Source organism: Cajanus cajan, chromosome 8 (genome assembly GCF_000230855.2).
Source record: "Cajanus cajan strain Asha chromosome 8, NIPB_CcT2T_4, whole genome shotgun sequence".
Classification (NCBI taxonomy): Eukaryota; Viridiplantae; Streptophyta; class Magnoliopsida; order Fabales; family Fabaceae; genus Cajanus; species Cajanus cajan.
The window spans coordinates 18767201-18793271 of NC_138524.1; the positions used below are offsets into that span (position 1 = coordinate 18767201).

The following is a 26071-nucleotide window of genomic DNA, read 5'->3' on the forward strand; positions in this document are numbered from 1 at the left end:
ATATTTTTCCCTACATTATATAATTTGGCGTAATTGCAATAATAAAATTTTCTAGTGGTAAGAATTAAATGTAATCCAACCAATTTGACGGTAAGTTGTAGTGCCAAGACGATAGTCCTCACCAAGGAAGGAATTTAAGCTAAACCCTTCAATGTTTCAAGTAAGATGAAGAGGTTATTAGGTTTTGATACGGAAAAATATGAGAACTTTTCGCAATTTAAAAGAAATTAGGTTCCACTTTACAAAATAATGAAGTTTACTAGTACTATGATAGACGAGTGGAACTAAAATCAGATAAGATCATTTATATATTGATCGCAAAAGAAATAATTATCCAAGTAATCAAGTACCCGATAAGTTGTTTTTATACATGGGCATACATAACATACAAACTGAAATGGAAATTCACGAACAAACAATTGCACATAAAGCATAACATAAATACACAAAAACAATAAATAAAGGGAAAAGGCCTCCACAACTAGGCCAAACATCCACATGATCCTCCAGGTTGTCCTTTCAATGGTTCTTCTTGTCCTTCACTGTTTATGACCATAAAGAGCAACAAACAAAAGTGAAAGGGGGAGTGAGATTTGTAGTTCTGTATAATAAAAGGTAGAAGAAAAAAACTTTTAAAAAACCATATAACTCATAAATCTATGCATAATTTAGCTTTGCACTTAAACCCGTATATATACAAACAAGCCACTCACATTGGATAAGGGATTAACACCATTGCATGTAGTTGTTGATAATTTCCAACATTTTTTTAGAAATTATTATTATCTTCTCTACAAATACTATTATTATCATCATTGTTGTTGTTGTCATTACGTGGTACTGACGATAATGATGACGAAAATAAAGTAATGGCGATGACAATAATGATGATAAAAATAACAATGACAATATTGACAATGATAAAAATGACAACAATAGTAGTAGAAGTAATGGTAATGATAACATTATTGTCACACTACTACTACTATTATTATCTTTACCACCATTTTCATTATCATCGTTATTACCATTATGATGAAAGTTATGGTAGTGACAACAACGACAATAGTGATGATCACATTAATTATATATGGTAATAATCATGGAAACCACAATAATAACTATATCAAATTTGAGATGTCTATAATAAAATTTTATTATAAATTATTATTTGTTTTTAGCTATAATCTTATGATTATTATTTATACCTCTCAACTCTCATTAATAAAACATACTCTCATTAAATATACTTATGATATATATATATATATATATATATATATATATTATATATATATATATATATATATTCTTAAAATAACCATAACCATAACCATATACTCATTAAACTCTACAACACATAAACTTATAGAACCAAAAATATGATGTTACATAAACTAATATAAAAAATCCTATGGGCAATATCTTTTCTCCCTCACTTTTTAGTTTCTGCATCTTTATTATTAATACATGTGAATACTAGAGCATTATTTATTTAAGCTTCTTAAGATTATTCTAGTTTGAAAATATCATCATTTTACTCTTTACAAACTTCTTAAATTCAAGTAACATTGAGCAAACAACATCAAGACGACTTTTAGTTCAAGGAAAACCTAAGTAGTTAAGGGTCAAAATTCAACTTTTTCTTGTGACTTTGATTTAGTTGACAACTCTTCAATAAAATTGAAACACCTTTAATAGAAGGCGGGTATTTGGAAGAATGATTCAAATCAGTTGTCTTCTCATTGTGTCCTAATTGATATCCCACCACTAAAAATTGACATGTTATTAAAAATATTTATTTGCATTTTTATCTTTTTTTTACATTACTTTAATTGTCTTTATTTTTATCCATATATAGATTAAGAGAGAAAAAAAAAAGGAATGTAAATAATTACATTACTCTAGTTTGAATTAATCTTGCAGGAAATAGTGCCCCCTTTCTACATACAATTAACTCTCCATGAACATATTTTTTGTTTGGCAAGATTCCAAGTTTTAACTTAACTATTTTTTGTTTACACAAATTAATCCAATTGCATCCTAATTATTTTCTATCTTTTCACAACTAATTACAAATATACTAATCACTTGTCCCATAATCATGGCAAGTAGTAAATGTGTTTATAAACAAAAACTCGGCAACACAAATGAATAAAGTGGCTAAACAAAATTTTATCAAGAAAAACAAAAACATGTAATATTTATATGAACAATTGACAAGAATAGTAATTTTTTTAATTGTTAATTAATTCAATCTACCTAAATTATTCTCGACAATATTAACAAAAAGATCAACAATGGCTTGAAATCAAGTCAAAGAAGGTTTTCACAAAATTGATGTATTTTAACATAAAAGAAATTCTCCCTATATAATCTGAAATAAAAATAAGGACAAATAGAGTAACATAAAAAGGATAAAAATACAAATCAATATTTTAAATGACATGTCAATTTTTTATTGGTGAAACACCAATTGAGACACAATAAAAAGACATGTGATTTGAATCATTTGTAAGAGACACTCAAAATAATCCATTAAAAAAATTTATTAGATAAAATACGATATTCAATTAAATAAATTATAAATTATAGTATGATAACCTTAGTACAAATCTTATACTAGTTTTGCTTTGTGTTGTAGACATATATGAACCTTTTTTTTATTTTTTTTATTTTTTACAAAAGACTATACTTCTATTTGCTAACTAAGACAAAACAATTCCCAGCAAGGTTTTGAATTAGACAAATATAATATATGTTGTTATTTCTAACAATTGTGTAAGTATTTCAAAAAAAATATAAGTACAGGCAAGTTGAAGAATAGAGCATGGGCATGTGCCACTTCCTATACCAGAACCAAGATAAAGGGTAAAAGCTTCAAGCATCAGACGAAGGCTGGTCAAGAATCAGAAGAAAGTCAACTACACATCAAACGAAGGAAAGTACAGACTAAAAAGCATTCCAGATGGAAACAAAGTTTGTCCATCTACAATGTTGACTAGACCAAAGAAAGTCAAAGCATTAATGACTAATGCTCAGATGAAGATCAAGTCTTGAGATGTACATGGACTACCAGACGCAGACGAAAACTGCCATGAAAGCATTTGAAGAATCAAGTCTCAAGAGACAACTCAGGCATCGTCTATGATCATACAAAGACTCTCAACATGATCGCGTGATTAAAGGAAGAAAAGAAAAACAAGAAATGAAAGCACAGAAGTTAAAGCATGCATGTGTCAGAAAAAGTACATTACTTTTTCATATAAAAACAACGCTTTTGAAACTACGAGGACTGGAAAAGGACAAAAAATTCCTAGGTCTCAGCTAAAGTCAGACACTACTGCTAACAAAACAAAGAAGACTTCATGCAATGTCTATAAACAGGAAGCAACATTTAATGCAAGATCTTCTGCATTAAATGAAAGATCGAACTAGTCATGAACGACTATATTCTACTTCAACGGACACTTGCAACGGGAAAATTTTACAAGACTATATATATGTCATGACTTCAAACCTGGAAAGGTTGACGAAGAGTGATAGCAAGCCCATGAAGCAATGAAACCAGAGACAGAGCATACATAGTCAAATGTACAATATGGTATTTATCTCTGTAGACTAAGGAGTTCTATGTATAACTTAGGAACATGCACCATAGTGAGTGTAGAAAATATTTGTATCTCTAAGGCATCCACCTCAAAGGGAGCATGAGATATCTTGGAAAAGACATATGGTGATGGTGATAAAAACTAGAAAGTGAAATTGCAAACCTTAAGAAGACAATTCGAATTTCTCGGTATGGAGGAAAATGAGACAATTGTAGATTATTTTGACAAGGTACAAGAACATATCAATGCCATAAAGGCCTGCAAGGATAGTATCATCGATCAACACGTAATGGATAAAATCTTGAGGACATTACCTCCAAGATTTGATCATGTGGTAGTTGCGATTGAAGAATCATCAAAAGACTTGGATGTTATGGAAATTGAGGAGTTGCAACATTCCCTTGAAGCACATGAACTCAGGATTAATGAGAGAAAGCACAATCAAGAACAGGCACTTCAAGCACGTTCAAATTACAAGGGAAAGAGTAAAGGACCATGGAAAGGAGGTAAGTCATTCAATAAATAGAAATCACAAGATCAAAAATCTAGTGATGCAGGTGAGTCTTCCAAAAACAAGTCAAATAACCAGAACTAGAAATAGAATACCAAGGAGTGAAAATTTGATAAGAAGAAAATGAAATGTTACAACTGCCAGAAGCTTGGTCATTTTTCTCGGGAGTGTTAGGAAGGAGAGGGAGCCAAGAACAAACCAAATAATTGTGCAAACTTTACACAAGATGATGCATCAGATTTTGAAACAGTGATGCTTATGGCAAAAACTAGCACAGATCTCTTAGAAGACATATCATGGTATCTTGACTCCGATTGTTCTACCCATATGACAGGCAGGAAGGACCAGTTCATAAAGATGAATGATGCATCTCAAGGAAAAGTCAGATTTACTGATAACAGCAGCCTAACTATAGAAGGCTTTGGAAGAGAGGTGTTGAGAAATCATGATGGCAAAGAAATAATAATTGAGGAGGTATTGTATGTACCTGGAATAAAAACAGATCTCTTAAGCTTGGGTCAATTATTGCAAAAGGGGTTTGTTATGATAATGGAGGATAATTGTCTTAGTGTTTTTGATAGAAACAAGAAACTTGTAATTCAAGTTAACCTATCACAGAATAGGACCTTTCAAATTGGAATGAACACTTTGAAGCATCCATGTTTTTCCACTTTAGAAAATAGAGTAGAATGGTTGTGGAACCTCAGGTATGGTCACCTAAATTTCAGAGATTTACACCAACTCAGACTTCAAAATATGGTTGAAGGATTGCCTCAAGTTGTAATTCCAGAAGAAGTATGTGTTGGGATTATTTTATGGTATTTGTCTGAGAGGATATTTTATGAGGGTTATTTTTATAAGGTTATTACACAAGCATACTCCATAATGATGAGATATTGTCCATTTTGGGTCTAAGCCCTCACGGTTTTGCTTTTGGTCATTATCCAAAAGGCCAACATTAGAGTATGTGTGTACTTTATAAATTATTTTTTTTATCTTATTTTATCGATGTGGGTCTTGTTTGTACGTATCCCAACAATCCTCCCATCAAACAAGGGACCTAACCTTACCGCATCCAACCTTGTGGCTTTTATACCACTGATGGAGTTATTCTTATGGTATTTGTCTGAGGGAATATTTTTTAAGGGTTATTTTTATAAGGTTATTACACAAGCATACTTCACAAGTATGAGATATTGTTCGCTCTGAGCCTAAAAGCTCACAGTTTTTCTTTTTGTCATCACTCAAAAGGTCTCTTAATCATTAGAGTATGTGTATTTTATAAATTATTATTTTTTTCTCTTATTTTAGCGATGTGAGACTTGTTTGTATCCCAACAGTATGCAAGGAATGTGTTCAATGTAAAAAAAACAAGGGGAAGGTTCAACAAGTTCCTACCACAAAAGGCAACAGAAAAACTAGAAGTAATACACTCAGACATTTGTGGCCCTCTACAAGTTGAAACTCTTGGAGGCAAAAAGTATTTAATCTCGTTTATTGATGATTTGACTAGAAAGATGTGGATATATTTGCTAAAAAGAAAGCATGAGGTGTTATATGTCTTTAAGAAATTTAAGTGCATGGTTGAGAAACAAAGTGGAAAATTGATCAAAGTTTTAAGAACTAATGGTGGAGGTGAGTACACATCAACTGAATTTAATAAATTTTGTGAGGATGAGGGATTATTACATGAAGTTACACCTCCCTACACACCCTAACATAACGGCACAGCTGAGAGGAGAAATAGAACTCTGTTGAATATGGTAAGATGCATGCTGAAAAGTAAAAATCTACCCAGCTACTTATGGGGGGCAGTTGTCTCAACAGCTGCGTATGTGCTAAATAGGTCTCCCACTAAGAGGCTGAAGGGAATAACACCCGAGGAAGCATGGACTGAGATTAAACCAAATGTCACTCACTTAAGAATATTTGGTTCCACTTGTTATAAACATGTCCATGATCAATTAAGAAGAAACCTAGATGACAAGGGTATTCCACTTATAATGATTGGCTATCACTCAACTGGAGGATACAAACTGTTTGATCTAAAGTCAGGTCAGGTATCAATTAGCAGGGATGTAATAATTGATGAAACGGTAAGCTGAGACTGGAAAACAACCTCAAAGGAGTTAGCATAGTCCAAGATTCTATTGGAAGAAGGACCCTTAATTATGCAAGCTAAGTCTAAGAATCAATCTGTGAGAAGATCATCTAGAATAACTCAGCTGCCATCTCATCTAAGAGATTATGAATTGTTCCAAGACTCAGCAGTTACCTTAGAAGGAAATTTGGTGCACTTTACACTTATTGCTGAAGTTGAGCCTATTGAATTTGATAAGGCAGTCTCAAATATGAAATGGTTGAAGGCTATGCAGGAGGAGATTGACTCCATTGATAAAAATCATACCTAGAAACTGGTAGAACCACCTCAGAATAAAAAACCTATCGCATTGAAGTGGGTCTACAAAGTGAAAGTAAATCCAAAAGGTGAAATCGTGAAGCACAAGGCTAGACTTGTGGCAAAAGGATTTTTGTTGAAAGCGGGAATTGATTTATGATGAGGTGTATGCACCCGTGGCCAGAATTGAGACAATTCGACTTGTGGTGTCACTTGCAACAAATGCCAACTGGTTTATGCACCAACTTGATGTCAAATCTGTCTTCCTCAATGGCCCCCTTGAAGAGGAAGTGTATGTACAACAGCCACAAGGATTTGAGTTTAAGGGCCAAGAACACAAAGTGTACAAACTCAAGAAGGCCTTGTATGGGCTCAAGCAAGCTCCAAGGGCTTGGAATCGAAGAATTGACAGTTTTCTAAGTCAAATTGGTTTTGAGAAATGTATCTCAGAACATGAAGTTTATGTGAAATGCTGGAATGGCATTGTGAAGCCAGAAAAATTAGTTGTATGTTTATATGCCGATGATCTTTTAATCATAGGAAGCAATGAAGAATTGATAACTCAATTCAAGTTTCAAATGTTGAATGAGTTAAATGAGTGATCTAGAATAGTTGAGCTATTTCCTGGGAATTGAGTTTAGAATGACTCAATATGGTACTATCATGCAGCAGTCCAAGTATGCACAGGATTTGCTGAGCAGATTCAACATGCAACAGAGTAATTCAACAAGCACACCAGTTAAAGTCGGGTTGAAGTTGGAAAAGGAAACAGATGAAGAATCGGTGGATCCTACCCTCTATAGGAAGATCATTGGGAGTTTGAGGTACTTGTGCAATACAAGACCTGACTTGAGCTTTAGTGTAGGATTGATCAACAGGTATATGCAAGACCCAAAACAGTCACATCTGCTTGCTGAAAAAAGATACTAAGGTACCTGCAAGGCACAACTGGTTTTGGGATTCTATTTCGAAAAGGAAAGCCTGATGCTAGACTAGAAGTAATTGGATATTTAGATTCAGACTGGTGTGGAGACAAAAGTGAGAGGAAAAGCATTGCTGGATACATTTTCTTTTGTGGAGGAGCACCAATTTCATGGAGCTCTACAAAAGAACCAGTAGTGGCTCTATCATTGTGTGAAGCTGAGTACATAGCAGCCTCTGAAGTAGCTTGCTAGACAGCATGGTTAGGCTCATTAATGCAGGAATTAAAGATGGAACAACTATGCAAGATAAAGCTACTTGTGAATAACAAATCAACAATTGACCTATTATTAGAGATAAAGTCAAAGTAGGTTAGTTTGTTTGTTTACATATAGAAAAACATGTTAGTTACTCTGTATATTTTAGCTTTGTTCTGTAAGTACTCGCTATATATATTCATATAACAAGGCATAATAATAATATAAGGTATATTCAGTTTTATCACTTTTCTAATACTTTTGTGTGCATATGTGTGTATGTATGCGAGTTTAACATACTCTAGACAAAAAAATATAATTTACTATTCACAACTCCACAAGTGTATTTTGGAGATCTTTAGTCTAAGTGATGCAGACTTCAAATGGAGCATATAAATCAGCACTTTGAATGAAGGTGGGCAATTACGTGAATTGGACTTTAATCTTAATCCAAAATAATAATTAATAAAAATGATTTTCAATTCATACAATCTTTTAAGTCTTCGGAAAGGAAAAGAATGAGATACGGGTAATGTTGCATGTACCATTATATGATTATATCTAAGATGGAAAAATAAAAAGCCATACAAACGCACACCTATAAAATGTGAAATTTGAACAACATTAAGTAAAACACCTTTTTGGACTCAAAATGTGCTTTGTTAGTTTATCCATGAGGTACTACTTAAAAATATAGTTACCACATTCTTGTACTTGCTATTTTATTTTTAAATTATTTTTTCAATTAATAGAAGAAATAAGAATAATAAATAAATAATATCTATTTATTTATAGATAAACTCTTTTATTTTATTTGGAAGGATATCATTTCATAATTATATATGACTATTTATGTTTTTAGCATGACTCACTACTTGATTAAATGTGGAGGAAAGTGAGATAAATGATAAGACTAAACTTCAATAACACATAAATAAAGTTAGAATATCAACAATAATCAAAATATTATAGTAATCAAAGAATATATATAATTCATTAATAAACTTTGTATATACCAAAGTTGCATTCCTTAAAGCTAAAATTAAATCACACCAAACTCAATTTAACTTAATAAGAATTCATTTGACTTTAATTGCTATTAAGTTCAATATATATAAACATATTTTATTCAATTCAAGGTCAAGTGTAACTTATGTTATGTCATGAATTATGCAGTTTAGCTTGTTTGTTTGTCTGGATTATTTGCAGAACTAAAAGTTTATACATAAACATCATTAGAGCCAACCTTAGCTTAAACTTAAAGGTCAAAAGTCCTCCATTTAACTTTGGAAAAAAAATTACTTCCTAATAATATTTTTATAAAAAATAGAAAATTAGCGATTCTTCAATAAATAATATTACTTTATTAAGAATAACTAAATAGGTTTTTTCCCCTTGAAGTAGGTTACTCGTCTCATTGTGAGTTTCTCTTCTCATAAAGAGTTTCATCTCAACATATCCCTTCATTCTCTTTATTAACCGATAAATAATATTAATTTATTAAGGATAACTAAATATTTTCTTTTGAAAAAGAAGTTTTGTTCTATTACATCTATTTTCTATTTTTTTTATATAAAAAATCATATCCTTTGTGTCTTCATTATTTTCACTAATATTAACATCATTCTCTCTTATTCCTTCAATTGTACTCTTCTAAATACATATATTGCTTTTATATATATATATATATATATATATATATATATATATATATAATAATGTCAACTATTATAATAGTTATTACTTAAGTGGAAAATAATAAGTTTTAAAAAATAACTAATAAATATTAGCTACGCTAATATATCATATATATAATTATATCGATCATTTATCATTGGAAAAGTTGTTCTAATTCTGATGGTATATATTTGATTATCCTTAGTTATGGATTTAAAGTTGAACATTGTGTATGAAAAACAAATTCTTGTTTGAAGAGTTAATGACATTATGTTGTAGATACATCACAAATAAGATTTTCTTCCATGAAAGATAATTGTGGTCTTAGGCCAAAACATTTATGTCACTTTAGGATTTCAGTTCATATCAAAATATGCCATATTATACAATTAAGAGTCATTAATTATTTTTTTGAAAAAATTATTTTATTTATTAGTATATCATAGAAATATCAACAAGTCGGTTGTTCAAGTGATATTGAACTCGATCCTCTTAAGTAAGGTCTTAAATTCAAATCTTGTGTACAAACAAAATATGGTTAAGGGGAGAAAAATCATTAAAGGTGGTCAAGAAGATTAATATTCCTCAATGAAGATTAATCCTCGACGAGATCGATTAATAATTCATACCAGTATTATGGCTATAAAAAAAGAATATCATAAAAATGTTTAATTAATTTTTATAAGCTAACTAATTGATCTAAAATGACATAAAATATTTTTTATAAAGAGAGTGAGAGAATAACCTATATGATAGGCAAAATAATTTCTGAATTAAAAAAGATTTCAAATGAATTAATGAGAATAAAAATAGAGAAAGTAAAAAGGTAAGAACTTATAAGTTATAAGCTACTTTAATTAACTTATGAAAATAATTAAGTTATAAGTTCCTAAAATAAATTCGTATAAATTTTCATACCAAACTAGTTTACTTTAGTTAAAGTAACTTATAAGTTAGTTAAAAAAGTTTATAAACTCATAAAATGTCGACAAACATACTATAAGAGAATTTCAACAGAATGATATTTTTAGGATTAAATATATTTTTTTATCCTTAACTTTTTGTCAATTTTTGTTTTTAGTCCCGAAACTAATTTTATATGACTTTAGTCTTTGATTTTTTTTTTCTAGAAATAGTAAATTGTCAGGGACCAAAATGTTAATAGAAGAAAAAGTTTAAAAACTAAAAATAAAAATCGACAAAAGTTTAAGGATTAAAATTTGTAAAATAAAATATTCAAGGACTAAAAATAAAAATTGATAAAAAAGTTTCTGAACTAAAAATATATTTCATATATTTTTATCATACTAATGGTATATTAATTGATAACTTTATTAAGATACATATGTTATAAATGACAAACGATTTAAAATCAAGGGAGTGTCTAAAATTAATAAGGTTTGAAGAAAGATTAAAGACTTAAATATTTTTTTAATTTTATAAAATAAGTGCATTTTATTTTTATTGTTTTTAAAATAATTCTATGATTTTCATCCTGCAAAATATGAATTTGTTTTGTCTCTATTCAAGTGATTTTCATCCCTCAAAATGTGATATTCATTAATTGTTAATGTGTTTTATTGAATGTTAAGTGATTATCTCAAGTGCATTCACAAATCTATAGTATTATTTTAACATGTGACACTTCAAAAAAGTCTCTAGGTCCTTAAAATAAAAAATTTTTAAAAAAATGATTTTAAAATTTAAAATGGTGAAATAAAACAATATTTAATAAAGACTAAAATAAAAATGACATATTTTATAAACACCAAAAATAGGGATTTCAAAATTTAAAAGGATGAAAAAACAATGAAAAAAATTGTATATAAAGAACAAAATCAAAATTTCATTTTATAGAAATTAAAAAATATTTAAGTGAAGATCAAATGAATCCATATTATTATCATGTAAAAAAGAAATATTAAAAAAAATTTGATTATGATAATATATATAACAGATAATTTTATACCCAAAAGATTCAAAAGATAAATTCCAAATAAACTCATAATAATGTTAATAAATTGTTTTTATTAGTTTAAGAAAGTTTTTCCTTATACTTTACGTCAGGGTACTTAAATAAATAATTAAAATTAGGATTATATTGCATTCGTGTATACAAACACAAATATCCAACTGGTTCATAAATTAAAAAAAATAAAAATTGAGCTCTTTTTTTTATTGAAGTTTGAGTCATTTAAAACAACTTACTAGTCAATTTCAAATTAATCTTATGGTGTGTTTGGATGAAGAATTTTACAAATTCAAGGAATTTTAAATTCTTGGTATTTGAATTACTTTGATTTCAATTTCTATCATTCTTAAAATATTTTGTTTAGATAAGTCAATTCAAATTTATCAAATTTTAAATTATTAGGTTGGATATGATAATTTGATTCCACCATGGTAAAATTGATTTTAAAAATGTATTTATATGTTGAGAATTTTTAAATTAAATTTTATAAAAATAAATATTAGCAAATTTTTAAATATTTAATAATTTTAAAAAATTCATATTATATAATATTTAATAATCTTAAAAATATTTTTGAATATTTAATAATTAAAAAAATGAAGAGATAAGAGATAAGATAAAATATATAAGTGAAATAAGAAGAAAAAATATATGAAGAAAAAAAATATGAAGAATTTCAAATTCTTACTTTTTTGGGAGAATTTGAAATTTTACTATTTTAAGGAATTTCACAAATGCTTGAATTTCAAATTCTTTATAAATTCTCCATTCAAACAAGGTATTTCACCTCAAAGAATTTGAAATTCTTCAAATAAATGAATTACTTCATTTAAATTCCTCATCCAAACACACTATTAAGGTGATTTAGTTCACGACAAGCTCTAAATGCATGCACTAAACTAGTAGTGTATGAATATAGCATTAGTTTTAATAAAAATACCTTGGGTCCAATGATTTCAATCTCTGGAAAAGATGTCTGTGAGCTTCCATATATTATCTTGGCATGCGTATTAAAGCCCCACATTGGAGAGACTGATTTCTTTGGCCTTTGCTTCAATATTCTCGACTTCATCTTGCTCTGTCACCAACCAATTGTAAGGAAGCTGAATTTTGGGCCCAGGGTTGGTGATGCTATTTGTTACATCATCAACAGCAACACTGTGTTGGGATGTGTCATGAAAATCTCCTTCTGATTCTGCCTTCCTTTTCAAGCCTTCTAAATCTTCCCTGAATATACTCCGCATCCCCCATTTACTGATCTCAATACCCGAGTGGGCTTTAAACGTGATATGTGCCCCAGTTTTCACAAAATGGCAGTGTTGTCGAGAGATATAAATCACCCAAACATATTCTGATTTATCAATCTTTTCCATCTTCAAATCAAGAGGCATGTCAAAGTATTCTTCCGTGTGTTCACTTTCGAAAGAAAGATAAAACGGATGCCGCACTGACGAAGAAAAAGAACAATCCGGAGAAGGAGGATTGTTTACCTTAAATATAACATAAAAGGCAAAGCCAAGCCAATCATCATTCATATTGAAGTCCTTTATCCTCATAATTGAACAACTGGCAAATTCGTTTTTGAACCACCTGGGAATACCTTTATTGGCGCCCCAAGGGAAAACAATGTCACAGCCACATCGAAAATGACAGGGTTCCTATCACCACAAGGAAAATCACAAAATCAAATTTCATTAACAATATTCTATTATTAATGAATTACTTTAGATTAGGAAAATATTTCATCCAAAGACAGAAAGAGAAGGTTGTAGAGTGCAAACCTCAATTAGTCTTGCAAGCCAAAAAAGTTTGGGTTGCCGAAAACTAAGAAAATGCTGCATTAAGGAACTCCTCCGAGCCGCCAGTTTTGGACAATCAAAAAGATATAACCCTGACCTATGATCACGAGATCCAGACACCATTTTAAAATACCTTCCCCCTGATGATTCCCTCCCTGATGGAAGGTCAGGCAACCAGATAAGATCATGGCAATGTGATAAGTTTAAATATGCAAGACAATGTAGAGATGTCATTGCACATACTGATTGAAATTTGTTTCCCTGTAGATTCAGTCTTTCTAAACACCCCAACACACTAATAGCATCAGGTACTTTAAGTAGATTACAAAAGCCTAGGTCCAAAAATATCAAGGATTCCAAAGAAAAAGAGTTAAAAACTTGTCCTACGGGCAAGTCATCAAGTTTCAAACAGCCACCTAAATCTAGAGTTTGAAGTGATCTCATGGCATTAATGTTGTTAGGTATACTAACAAGATTTTCGCAGTTTCTCAAACTCAAGAAGGTGAGTCCTGAAAGAGCTCCAATAGATTCATTAACCATGGCTAAACTTGCACATCCATCGAAGTCAAGGTACTTTAGATTTTCTGCCTTTGTAAAATTTGGCGTGTATTCAAGTTTAGTGCAACCAGATAAATGTAGAACTGTCAGAGAACTTAGATTAGATCCATTGTCAAAGTCGATGCTGACTAGATTGGTACAATTTCTTAAACTCAAGAAAGCAAGTTTTCCAAGACTTCCTAATGATGGATCGACTTGTAATAAACTTATGCATCCCGAAAGATCAAGTCGCTCAAGTTCTGGGGTCCCAAAAAAATCTGTAGTCTCAACAAGATATTTGGAGTTGCTCAAATCCATCCGTTTCAAATTTGGGAATTTCTGTGGAGAATCAACAACCACTTATTAGCATCTCTTTTTAAAACAAATTTCATTATTGCACTTTAATTTAGTATGATTTCAGAATTAAAGACAAACTAAAATAAGTAAATCATGGTAAGTCTTATATTATTCGTATTTTTTAATTATTATTTTCTCATGATTGTGTGTGTCCAGTCATGTTTTATTATAAGATAAGAGAATCAAAATCACTGTAATATAAATAAAAGTAATTAATAGTTAAGATTTAAATTTAAATACAAACATTTTTCTATAAGATAATAATTATTATTGTTTTTATAACTATTACCATCATCACTCATTATTGTTGTTATTACTACCGTCATTGTCTTTGTTATTGTGATAACAATGATGATAATAATGGTAACAATGACAATGATGATAGGGTTGATAGCAATGTTGAGAGATAATAGTAGTGACACCAACCCCACAACCATCACGGTCGCAGTTACGATAATGGTAGGGTGACAATGACAACAATAGTGACATTGACAATAATGATAACGGTGGCAATGATGGTGACAATAGCGGTAGGTAGTGGTGATAGTAGTCGTGAAGATAATAATAATAATAATAACCTTATAAATGAGTATTTATAATTAAATTTTAATATTAATCTTTAATTAAATTTATCTTTAATCTAATGGCTACTATTTGATCCTCTCATCATGCATCAATCAAAATAAAATATACTCTTATTGAATATGTTATTTATATATATATATATATATATATATATATATATATTAGTGAAGTCAAGATATTTCATATTTCTATTTACTGTATTCGGTATAATTATATTATACTCTTTCTCTACTTATATAAAAGAAAATAAGAATTAAATTAGGAGATGGAATGAGAGAGAAAAATATAGTATAATAAAGTGTAATTACATGAGTTGTGAGTAGAACCGTGTAATTGAAATAATTGTTCAATAAAAAAGGTGTGTGGAAGTGAGAGAAAGTGTAAAAAAAAAAAGTAGAAATAAGAATATTTATTATTTATATATAAAATTTAGGTTAAAAAAATCTTAAAAAATGAAAATTAAAAAGCAGTTGAGCGGTTGGGTATGCCTTAATTTGCTACATCATGGCCTTGCAACATAATTCTCACTCATAGCCCATCTAGTAATTTAGCCAATAAAATTGATAACCTAATCCCAATACCAATTGTACAAAAACACGATCAGATCCAGATAAGTATGTAACATCCTTATCCATGAATTCACACTTGTTGAACTCCACCCTGAGTAAACTATTTATAATGGCCATTTTGCATATGCATTGAAAATGGTTTTTTCTCCCCTTTCTGGAAGCCCAAGGTTAGAACAACGGGTGAAAACAAAGCCCTAACACACCCTTAAAAATACATCAACTAATAAAATAAATCACCAAAACAAAAACTGCAAGCCTTAGACCCCTAGATCCTACACCCGGTGCAAAACTAGACATGGTAACAGACCATGCATTATCATAAGAGCCTGCATGCTACCACACCACAATCCATATTGAGTTGATTCAACTTCCTATGCATTTGGACCGTAGACCATACTTGGATCACCTTGGAATTACTATGGAAGACCATAGTTAGACCAATTAGCAAAATACTATACTCCATAATTACTCTCTTCTTCACTTCATTCACATCACATCTGCAAAGTTACATTATAAGACCATATTGACACCAATTTAGTCCTATTGTTACTCTCATTCTCGTTCCAAAATCAACACCTAATCACTATTCATATATATATGCATTACCAAGAACTCTAGAAAGTGTACAAAAGAAGCGTATAAAACCCCCTCACCCCAAACCATACATGCCATTTGATAGAAAATTTAATTAGAAGCAACTTACAATCAAGACTTGTATTGGCCCTTGGCACTATTCCTTAAGGAAGCCTTATTCCACCACTTAAGCAACTTCAAGAATCAGAACCTATTCTTCCATATAGCCCCATAACTACTTCCTTCCTTTTCTTCAACTTCCTACTTGTAAACAACTATGTTTTCCCCCTTGATGGCATTGATTCTAAGCATATTGTAGGTTCAGAAACCTAGCAAGAAACTAGATAATTGAACCCGGCCCCTTAGATATTTGATTTAAATCAATTCCATGCTACTATTTTTACACACTCCACAATGTCCGCAGTAACCATTCTTTTGGATTCCACATAAGCTTGTTTCTAGCCCTAAAAATAGTACACATTAACGAACGCCAAATGATTTTCCACTTATCTTATATCATGATGCCACAACAAACATCCAAATTGCATAAAATTAATGTGAACTACTATATATCAATCTATCATTATGCATTGCAACTAAAATTCCTAACAACTTTTGAACACCTACTAAACCATACCAAAGTGAGAGCATTCGAAAAGCAAATGAGGGATGGGTTCCATTATGTCCCCACATTCGAGGACACTATAGAAGGTTATCTCTGGTTGAGATTTTATTTTGGACAAATTTCTAAATGAATAACACCACTTTCAATGAGACCACATTATATCACACCTTTTTGACAAATGTGTCTGCATGACCCGAGTACACCTCTAGCTACATGAGGGCTTCATAAGCTGATTTAATCAAGTAAAAACCTATTGCCTTAAAATGTTTGTAAAATTCCTCCAATAAATAATAAAATATAATTTTTCTCTTAAATAAATATATCCCTAAAACCAAGTACAAAAAACATAACCATTCCCCGCCACCTTTTTATTGATTCATTCAACAAATTCCTCCTCCCCCCCCCCCCCCCCCCCCCCCCCAAAACCCACCAACATAATATCATTCCACACCATGCTGACCATTTTCTCCTCTTCCCTCCCACAACCCCTCTAAACTCCTTATACTACTTATGCACCAATACTACAACAGTCCCTTCTTGTCCACCTTCATTTACCTAGTAATGCAAGATTGAAAGCCTTAATATTTTTTTAATGCCCAACCCACCTTTCTCTTGTTCCTTGTAAATCATGTCCCTCTTCACCCAATACCGTGTATTTTTGTGACCCCTCATCTTCATCCCTCTCCGATAGTAAACTACAATACATGTTTGACAAGCTAAATATGTTAACGCCACAACCCTTCTTGGCTTCAATTTCCTCCAAAGTAAGTTGAACTCTTACCTTTTAAGTCTCAAAATTCCTGTTTCCCAACATCAAACCCCAATTGCTTTTGATCACACTTATACACATATCTCCACATTGGTGAGATAGTGTCCGCTTTGAGCCGTTGTTTGAACGATGTAAGACTTTTTTTGCATCCCAACAATTGTCACGATCATTTCCATGCCACACCCTCAACTTAAGCTTTACTGACTTAAATTTCTCCTTCAATTCATACACCCTTCTTCCTTCCACTTCGATGTTCCACCATTAGTCTTTCACAAACTCGTGAACAACCTCCACCTCCCTCCAACAGTTGAGCATCATAAAAGATTTTGGACCCAATTGACATCCTCGTCTAGTTGTCTCTATGAACTATACTATTTTTGGACCCCAATGGACCTCCTTCCCATAAAGATGAAAGATTATAATGACTACTCAAAATCAAACTTTTTTATAATAATCTACAAGTAAGTAATTAAATGATGGTAAAAAAAATATTATACTAAAATTTTATCAAAATAATGTTTAATTTTGTTTTAATATCTCGAAGTCCTATCATTTACGAAAAGTTAAAGGCAAAAAAAAAAATTATCTAGAAAAACAAAAAAAGAATATTATCAACACATTTCTCGTTATAAAGATTCTTTATTTCAAAACTTTTAAAAAAAAAATACGTAATGAGATTTTACACTTTATTCAATCAAATTATTAGATTAAAAAAAATCACTATATGACTTTTATAGAATAGTATTTCATGACTTTTAAATAGTCTTATTCTATAATTAGAAAGTATACTGACTTCTAAAACACAATTTAGAAGTCGTGCTATTAACATGATTTCTAATTGGTTAATAATTTAAAATTTTTAGAAATGTCAGTGCATAAATTAATCTTTTAAATACTAAAATTTTAAGTAAATGTTTGCTCAAATTTTTAATTTCAAAATTATTATAGCATTAATTTTAGAATAAAAAATTGTGTTTAAGTGTAATATGTATTAGTTCCATAAAAAAAAATATAATAGAGAAAATAATTTATTAGGAGGTATAAGTGGGTATGAGTAATTCGTAAATTCAAGCTGATATAAATCAATTCAATAAGTTAAGATCAATTTTTTTTATGTTTGAGTAAAAAAAAACGCAACCGATCAAAATCCAACATTGTACAAGTTGGATATTGAGTTTTGTGTTTTTGACTCACGACTCAACCTTTGACTTGGACATATAATAATAATGTTTGAATGACACTTGCTCAAGATAATACTCATTGACACTACCTTTGACTTGGACATATAATAATAATGTTTGAATGACACTTGCTCAAGATAATACTCATTGACACTCTTGTTCCAAAACGAGTTTTGTGTTTAGGTTGATAATATTGTAATAATACAACATATATATTTTAAAAATTATTTTATATTAATTAATATTGATTGTTTAAGTTGATAATAATATAGTAAATCGATAAATTTATTTTAGAATTTAGTTTGTTTCGTTGTTTGTTTATGTGCTAATAACATTGTATTTGCAACAAAAGTATCAAATGATTTACATCTATTTTAAAATATTTCAATTTTTATAAAAATAAATAAATTTAATTATATAGACTCCATTAAGTCAATCCAATCCAATCCATTTGTGATTGGGTTGGATTGGGTTGAATTTCAAAATAAAATTGCACAAACTCAACCCAACCCGACTCAATGTATTTTGATCAGATCGGATAATAGGCTCTTTCAAACTTGACCTAACTCAATTTGCTTATACCTCTACAATTGATTTTGATTTACGGAAAAAGATACTATAAGTAAATTATATTCAATTTTTAAAAATTTAAAATTATGATACTACACTAAAATTAATTTTTTGTGGTAATTAATTTATTATTTAACGGCCATATAAATGGTCATTATTATTTTTACCAGCATTTAAATAAAGGCTGGTGTATCCAGTGTCGCTAATACTATTACCGAAATTTATATAAAATGCTGGTAAATATCTACTAAATTTTCAGAAAAACTTATTTTTTTTGTAGCAATTCTAGTAGCCATTTTAAAGGCTATTAAAAGTTATTCTTTTCAATTGTCTCCTTTACTTTAAATAATTTATTCCTATAATTTCCTTTTCTAAATTCATAACTTATATACTTTTTTTATCTCTACTCGATGTGAGATTTGTAAGATGAGAGTTTTTTTTATTTATATATTTTTTAATTGTCTTGTCTCTTAAGAAATGTGAGATTTATAAGGTGAAAGTTGCTCTCTAATTGTTTTATAACACTATTAAATTTGGTAATAATGGGTGATTTGATACCAATTTAGAATAGTGAATTAGGAGTCAACCCTATAAAATGAACCTATAAGATGATAGTTATTACTCACTTATATACTATTTAATTATCTTATCTCTAATTGATGTGGGACTTAAGTTTTTTCTAATAAATAATTGTCGCTAATAATAAACTTTAACGTAATATAAATATATTTTTAATGGCTATTATATATTAGCCATTAATATTTTTATATACGACGGCGATTAAATTATTGTCATTAAATAATTGTCGTTAATAATAAATTTTGTTGTAGTAGATGTCAATGTTGAAATAAAAAGAAAAATGATCCAAATGCATAGCCATTTTTGAAAACTTAATGAGACAATTTTTCTCTTCATTATTTTTGCAAACCAATAAAGATGAAGAGGAAGAAGCATTAACGTACCTTGCGGCCTTCCCAAACACGTTTGATGCTACTATTTGGCATATTCAATTCCACAATATGAGCAGCCGTAAAATTTGATGGCAAAGAATCAAAAGGATAACTATGCCACAAAAGATATCGCAGCATGTGGGAAAGAGAATCGAGGCTTCCCGAAAATTTTTGATGATATAATATGAGTAATCTAAGATCCTTCATTCTTGACAATACATCAACTCTACATTCCAAGATATCTTCTTTTTTATCAAGAACTATGGCTTTGACATTATTTGTTCCCTGGAAAACAAAGAATAAACATATTACAAAAATAAATACTTGAATTAACGACACCTGTTTTTCTTAAAAATAATAAGATCTTTAACACATTTTTATATTAATTTTGGTAATTATTTTACAATTTTAAACTAAAAAACCTTTATCACTTGAAAAGTAGTGTTTTAAGATAACATAATTTACTTATTTTTTATTCTCAAAGTGATAAAACAATGAGAATCCCACTTGTATCAACCCCATTGATATAACATGATATGTATAGATAACATAATATTTGGTATATCTTTTTGGATAAAATTGGTAAAAAATAACAAGAACAAGATAATCAAAATGATTATATAAATTAAAAAAAAAAGTATTTTTAGAAAATAATTTTTAGGGTAAATGAAACTTGTTTTCCTCACTTTTACATATAAATATGTTGTAAGATATTAAGAAGAACATTACTCAACACTAACAAATCTAAAGCTATTAAAAGATTTTGTTACCGTTTCTACCATCAAGACTTGATCGAAATCTTCATAGCGCCATATTCTACTCCATGATCCTGGCTCTTCAGGAAATCGGTTGCGAACAATTTTCTTTCCTAATTCTTGAAACATATCATGCATATGAATTTCTTGATCTCTAATAGTTATCAAGGATTTCTCAATGATTCTTGGAATTCCAATATGAGGGTGCAATCCACAACATTCTAGAATTCGCTTAACATAATCCTCCCTCTCCCCTTTAAAGAAACATGCAATGTGCAAAAATATTTCTTTTTCTTCATATTCTAGTCCATCAAGACTTATTTCAAGTACATTCATAATTTCATCATTTGGATTTGTCTTCAATCTATCTAAGGCATCTCTCCATTGGATAGCATCTCGAGTGCACAAGAAAGAACCCATTACTTTAATTGCTAATGGAAGACATTGGACATATTTTAGTACCTCAGGAATCAACTCCATACAACTACTACTTTGGTCTTCATTTTTGAAGGCCTTTCTTAAAAATAGTTCACGAGCCTCATTTTCATTCAATAATGAAACCTTGTGCAATACATGATTTTCATGCGATTTTAGAATATGTCCATCTCTAGTGGTAACAATAATTCTACTTCCTTTAAAAAGAAATTTAGGATTTATGGCCAATTCCTGCAATTGCTCTATTTGATCAACATCGTCGAGAACTATAAGGACCTTTATGTTGTGTAGCCTGTTCCTTACGATCCCTGATATTTCAAAAGGACTATACATTTCTAGATTTTTCTCTTGTAAAGTTTGACGAAGAATTTGCTTTTGTATAGCAGTATGGCCACCATCTCTATAAATTTTGCTCACATTCTCAATGAAACAACAAGCATCAAACTTATGAGAAATTTTATCATATAAGACAGCAGCTTGAGTTGTCTTTCCTATTCCACCCATCCCCCAAATTCCTAAAATTAAAACATCATCATTCTTTAAACTTAATCTCAACATATTTTCTAATGTTTGTATACGTGATTGTATTCCAATAAGGTCACTAGCAAATGATGAAAATTTATGACCCAATTTTTTTATTACTGCTTGAACAATACTTTCAATCTCTTCAGACTCTGGCCTGGATGAAAAGAAAATATATAAAAATAAAATGACAAATTATCAACTAAAAAAAATGCATGTCAACACGTTTTCAATCTCTTCAAACTATACTACTAATAAAAATGCATGACTAATTTATTTATATTCAAGTTTATATATCTGACCACAAATTATCAATTAAAGAATAAAAAAAACAAGATAACATGTTTTCAATCTCTTCAAACTATATTGCTAATAAAAACTCATGACTAATTTGTGCATAAAAATGCATAACTAATTTATTTATAATAAACTTTATTGATATTTGATTGATATATTTAAACTTTTAAATTTTTAAGATATTATGATTTTGATATTTTTTAAAAATGTATAAATATTAAAATCTTACAACAATAGTTTTCTTTTTATGTACAATGTTTGATGTTACAAATATTTTTTATATTATTTTTGGTGAATTTTTTTCTCGTGTTTCGATAACTTAGACAAAAGGAAAGAAAAAGAAAAAAAAAAACCCTCAAATTTGATAAATTTTAGTTTTTTTTTAAAAAGAAACATATTTTCATTGAGCCCATAGACTTGATCGCTTGCCCCCAGGTCCAAAAAAATTGGTTCATTTATTTCGCGGACTAGATTTAATAGACCCATTAAAAATATGTGTTTTTTTTTCCGTCAGGCCTAAGTTTTGAACAAATTGGACTGATTTATATAACCACTATAGTAGTAGTAAAGATTGTAATTTTAAGCAAATCTTGCAATTTATCTCCTTTTTTATCTTAGAATTGAAATTGATTATTATCATTCTCATAAGAAGGTCATTATTGTAGTCTACCACTCCCTACATATAATGAACTAATCTTTTGGATTATATTATCTTCTTGTGCTAAAATCCAAAAAAATTAGTCAAGTAGGTTGGAGAGAGTATCATTGCTAAAGTACTACATTGAATCTGTATAAAAAATAAAAATAAAAAATAGAAAAAGTACTACATTGAACATGATATAATTATCCTACTCAATAATTTATGGTTTATATTGAACTTTAACTATCCAATTATTATATTAAAACTTCTAAATGAATAGATAAAGTCCACAATTTTTTTAAAATTTAAAAATTATTTGATATTTCATTACATCAATTCAAATTAACATATATTTATAAAAACATATTATACGTTAATTTAAATTTATGTAACAAAGTATCATATAATTTTTAAACTTTGCAAAAAATTATAAACTTAATATATTCAATAAAAATACTTTTAATTTAACAGTTAAATCATTAAATTAAAGAGTTTAATGGTGATGCATCAACGCTGTAAAATAATATATTAGGTTGTCATCCAATCACAAATCACCATTTACATAAATTAGTTAACTTTCACAATCAGTACCTTAGCAATAGTAAATTCTGTTTGGTTGATGCTACAAAATTTTTTACTCAGATAATACATCACTATTAAAACCAAAATTATATATATATATATATATAGGAGGAATATAATAACATCTATGTAATTTTTACTAACTATTACACTACTCAATAATTTTATATTAAATGAATTTATTAAATCCAACCGTTAATTGAAATTTCTTTACTCTTAGATCATTTATATAAAGTTTTATATTAATTAAAAATAATTTGATATTTCATTCTTATAAAATAAAATTAATGTAATATATACATTTCAAAATATATTAAAATATAAACACTTTTATTACCTTTAAGTTGTTGTTCAATTTTAAGAAAATTTGATATAAAGTGATATGAACTTTCAATCTAATGATTGAATTTACAAAATTCATTTTTAATATAAAGTTATTGAGCGATGTAATAGTTAATAAAAATTACACTAGTGTTATTATAACCCTCCTCATATATATATATATATATATATATATATATATATATATATATATATATATGGGGAACGCTAATATACTCCCACCTATTTTTTAGTTGGAGTATGTTAATAACCTGTACCAAAATTTTAGGACAAGAAAATCACTCATTACTTTTTATTTGGTTAATTTATATAAAGGATATTATAGTAATTTAATTTAATTAAAAAAAACATTTTCTCTCTCTTATTAACTTCATTCTCCAACTCATTTCTTTTTTTTTTTATTAATTAGTTTTTTATTTGTTTAGAGAGAAGGAAGACAACATGAGAGATGAGAGAGAAATGAGTTAAAGAATGAATTTAATAAGATAGATAAATGAGTTAGAGAAGGAATTTAACATGAAAGAGATAAATGAGTTAGAAAAGATATTTAATAGAAAAGAGAAATGGGTTAAAGAACGAATTTAATAGGAGAAAGAAATGATTTAGAAACTGAATATAATAAGAGAGAGAAAATATTTTATTTTCTTTTAAAATTAAATTAAATTATTAAAATATCCCTTAAAAAAATTAACCAAATCAAAATAAATGAATAATTTTTTTGTCCTAAAATTTTGATATAAATTATTAACATATTCCAACTAAAAAATAGATAGAAATATATTATCCTGTATATATATTATAAATTATTGAATGAAGTAACTCTTTTCAAATCTTCTCTTAGAACATGTGAATCTTTCGTCTATGTAACTCTTTCCAAATTTACTCGAGAAACATGCGAATCTCTCGTCTATATATATATATATATGATGAAATTTTATTAGTTATATTTAAATTAAACTCAAAATGAATGTTTCTTTATCTACCAAAGGAAAAAAAAAAGTAATTTGACAAAAAAAGAAAAAGTCAATCGAACATGTGATATGCTAAGAATTCAGGAGAAGAAAGAGAATAGAATAAACGTAACACTACATACTTGTTCCTGACATCCCAACCAACAGAATTGGCCAAATCCGTCATAGCTCTCTCCCATCGACGAATCTTGTCTGGATCGTGTTCGAACTTCTTCCGTCTGTGTAAATCAAAGTCATTTTCGTATACCCCACACTGATATCTTACATCAGATGGATCCACATCGTAGAAAACGGGGAAAACTGTTTGCTTCAACTGTTGTTTGCAATCGGCTATAGCGGCCATTTCGTCTAGACACCACGATGAGGAAGCATACTTTTTGGAGAAGACGATGATTGAAACCCGTGAATCTTTAATCGCTTGTCGAAGCTGTTCTGAAATGGATTCTCCTTTCTGGAGCCTTTTGTCGTCCTTAAAGACAAAAAGACCTTTTCGGATGAAATGAGCGTAGAGATGATCAACAAAGGAGTTACGAGTGTCCTCACCTCTGAAACTCATGAATACATCGTATCTGTAGTTTTGGATGCTGTCGGAGGGATTGGAAGAAGAAGAAGAAGAAGCCATGGTCAATGAACTATACTGGTGAGAGTTGTGAGAAGAGAAAGGATGAAATGGGATTGTGGAATGGAGCGAAGAAAACAAATCTTTATATATTTGAAAATACATTAACTTTGTGGGTTCCACACGGAACAGGAAATTCTTCATACATTAACTTTCGTGGGAAGCACATCGAAAGTGAAATCACGTGGTATACTTTTTTATTTGGGAAATCGAGATTTAGAATTGGAGTAAAGACAAAATTAGGTAATTAGTCTTCATCGTCATGCCCATAATTATTTTTGATCGTCATGCTCATACACATAAGTCTTGATCGTGAAGCAGTGGGCATGGGTTCAATCCTGACCCTTATTCAAACCTTTCCATAATTTTATGTAAAGTTAAAATATTTTTCTAGAATAATTTTATTTATTTTATATTTTTAGTCTTTATAATTTTAAAATAGATTTTTTTAATTTATATATATATAACAACTATTTTTAGTTCAGTTTAAGATAATTTTTTTTTTAATTTTATTGTTAATTTATCTTCGTAACATTGTTTTTGATTTGAACGAGGACATGCCATGTCTCGAACCTGGGACTCAACAGTGGTATTGCAATTAGCAAACTATTGCACCAGGCTATAGACGGATATTTTTGTAACATTATTTATTATGTGTTGACATAACAATGTATTAATTTAATTTTATATGTTTAAACTTATTTAATTGTAATTACTTTATATTAAGTCTCTTAAGGTTTTGTGTCTTTTTTATACTCTTATTTGTGACATTTATTTTTGAAATGTTATTTTACTCACAAAATTAAAATCTTTCATCACGCCAAAATAAAATAGACAATGTTAATAAATATTAACGATAAATATTAAAAGAATAAAAAAATTACAAATATAAAGACAAAAAAATATATATTTTAAATTATGGGAACTAAAAAGGATTAAAAAAATAAGTATAGGATTAAAAAATCATGGACTAAAAAATAAAATAAGTGAAACTATAAGGATTGAAAAAATATTTGAACCTCTTATTTTATATCGTTATTCTTTCA

At 29.1% G+C, this 26071-nt stretch overlaps 1 protein-coding gene across 2 annotated transcripts; it reads right to left on the reverse strand.

Annotated features, from left to right (window-relative positions):
- Positions 1-279: 279 nt before the first annotated feature.
- LOC109817824 (TMV resistance protein N) lies at positions 280-25104 on the reverse strand. Of its 2 annotated transcripts, none has more exons than XM_083062247.1 (6): positions 24529-25104; positions 20642-21731; positions 19875-20147; positions 13129-14022; positions 12288-13005; positions 280-542 (listed from the first exon to the last, which is right to left on the reverse strand). In XM_083062247.1, exons 1-5 carry the CDS (start codon positions 25026-25028, stop codon positions 12358-12360), a joined length of 3405 nt encoding a protein of 1134 aa, XP_082918373.1. In that variant the 5' UTR covers positions 25029-25104; the 3' UTR covers positions 280-542; positions 12288-12357. The 2 variants fall into 2 exon arrangements, with proteins under 2 accessions (XP_082918373.1, XP_020238751.2); XM_020383162.3 differs by having other exon boundaries at positions 20633-21731.
- Positions 25105-26071: the final 967 nt, after the last annotated feature.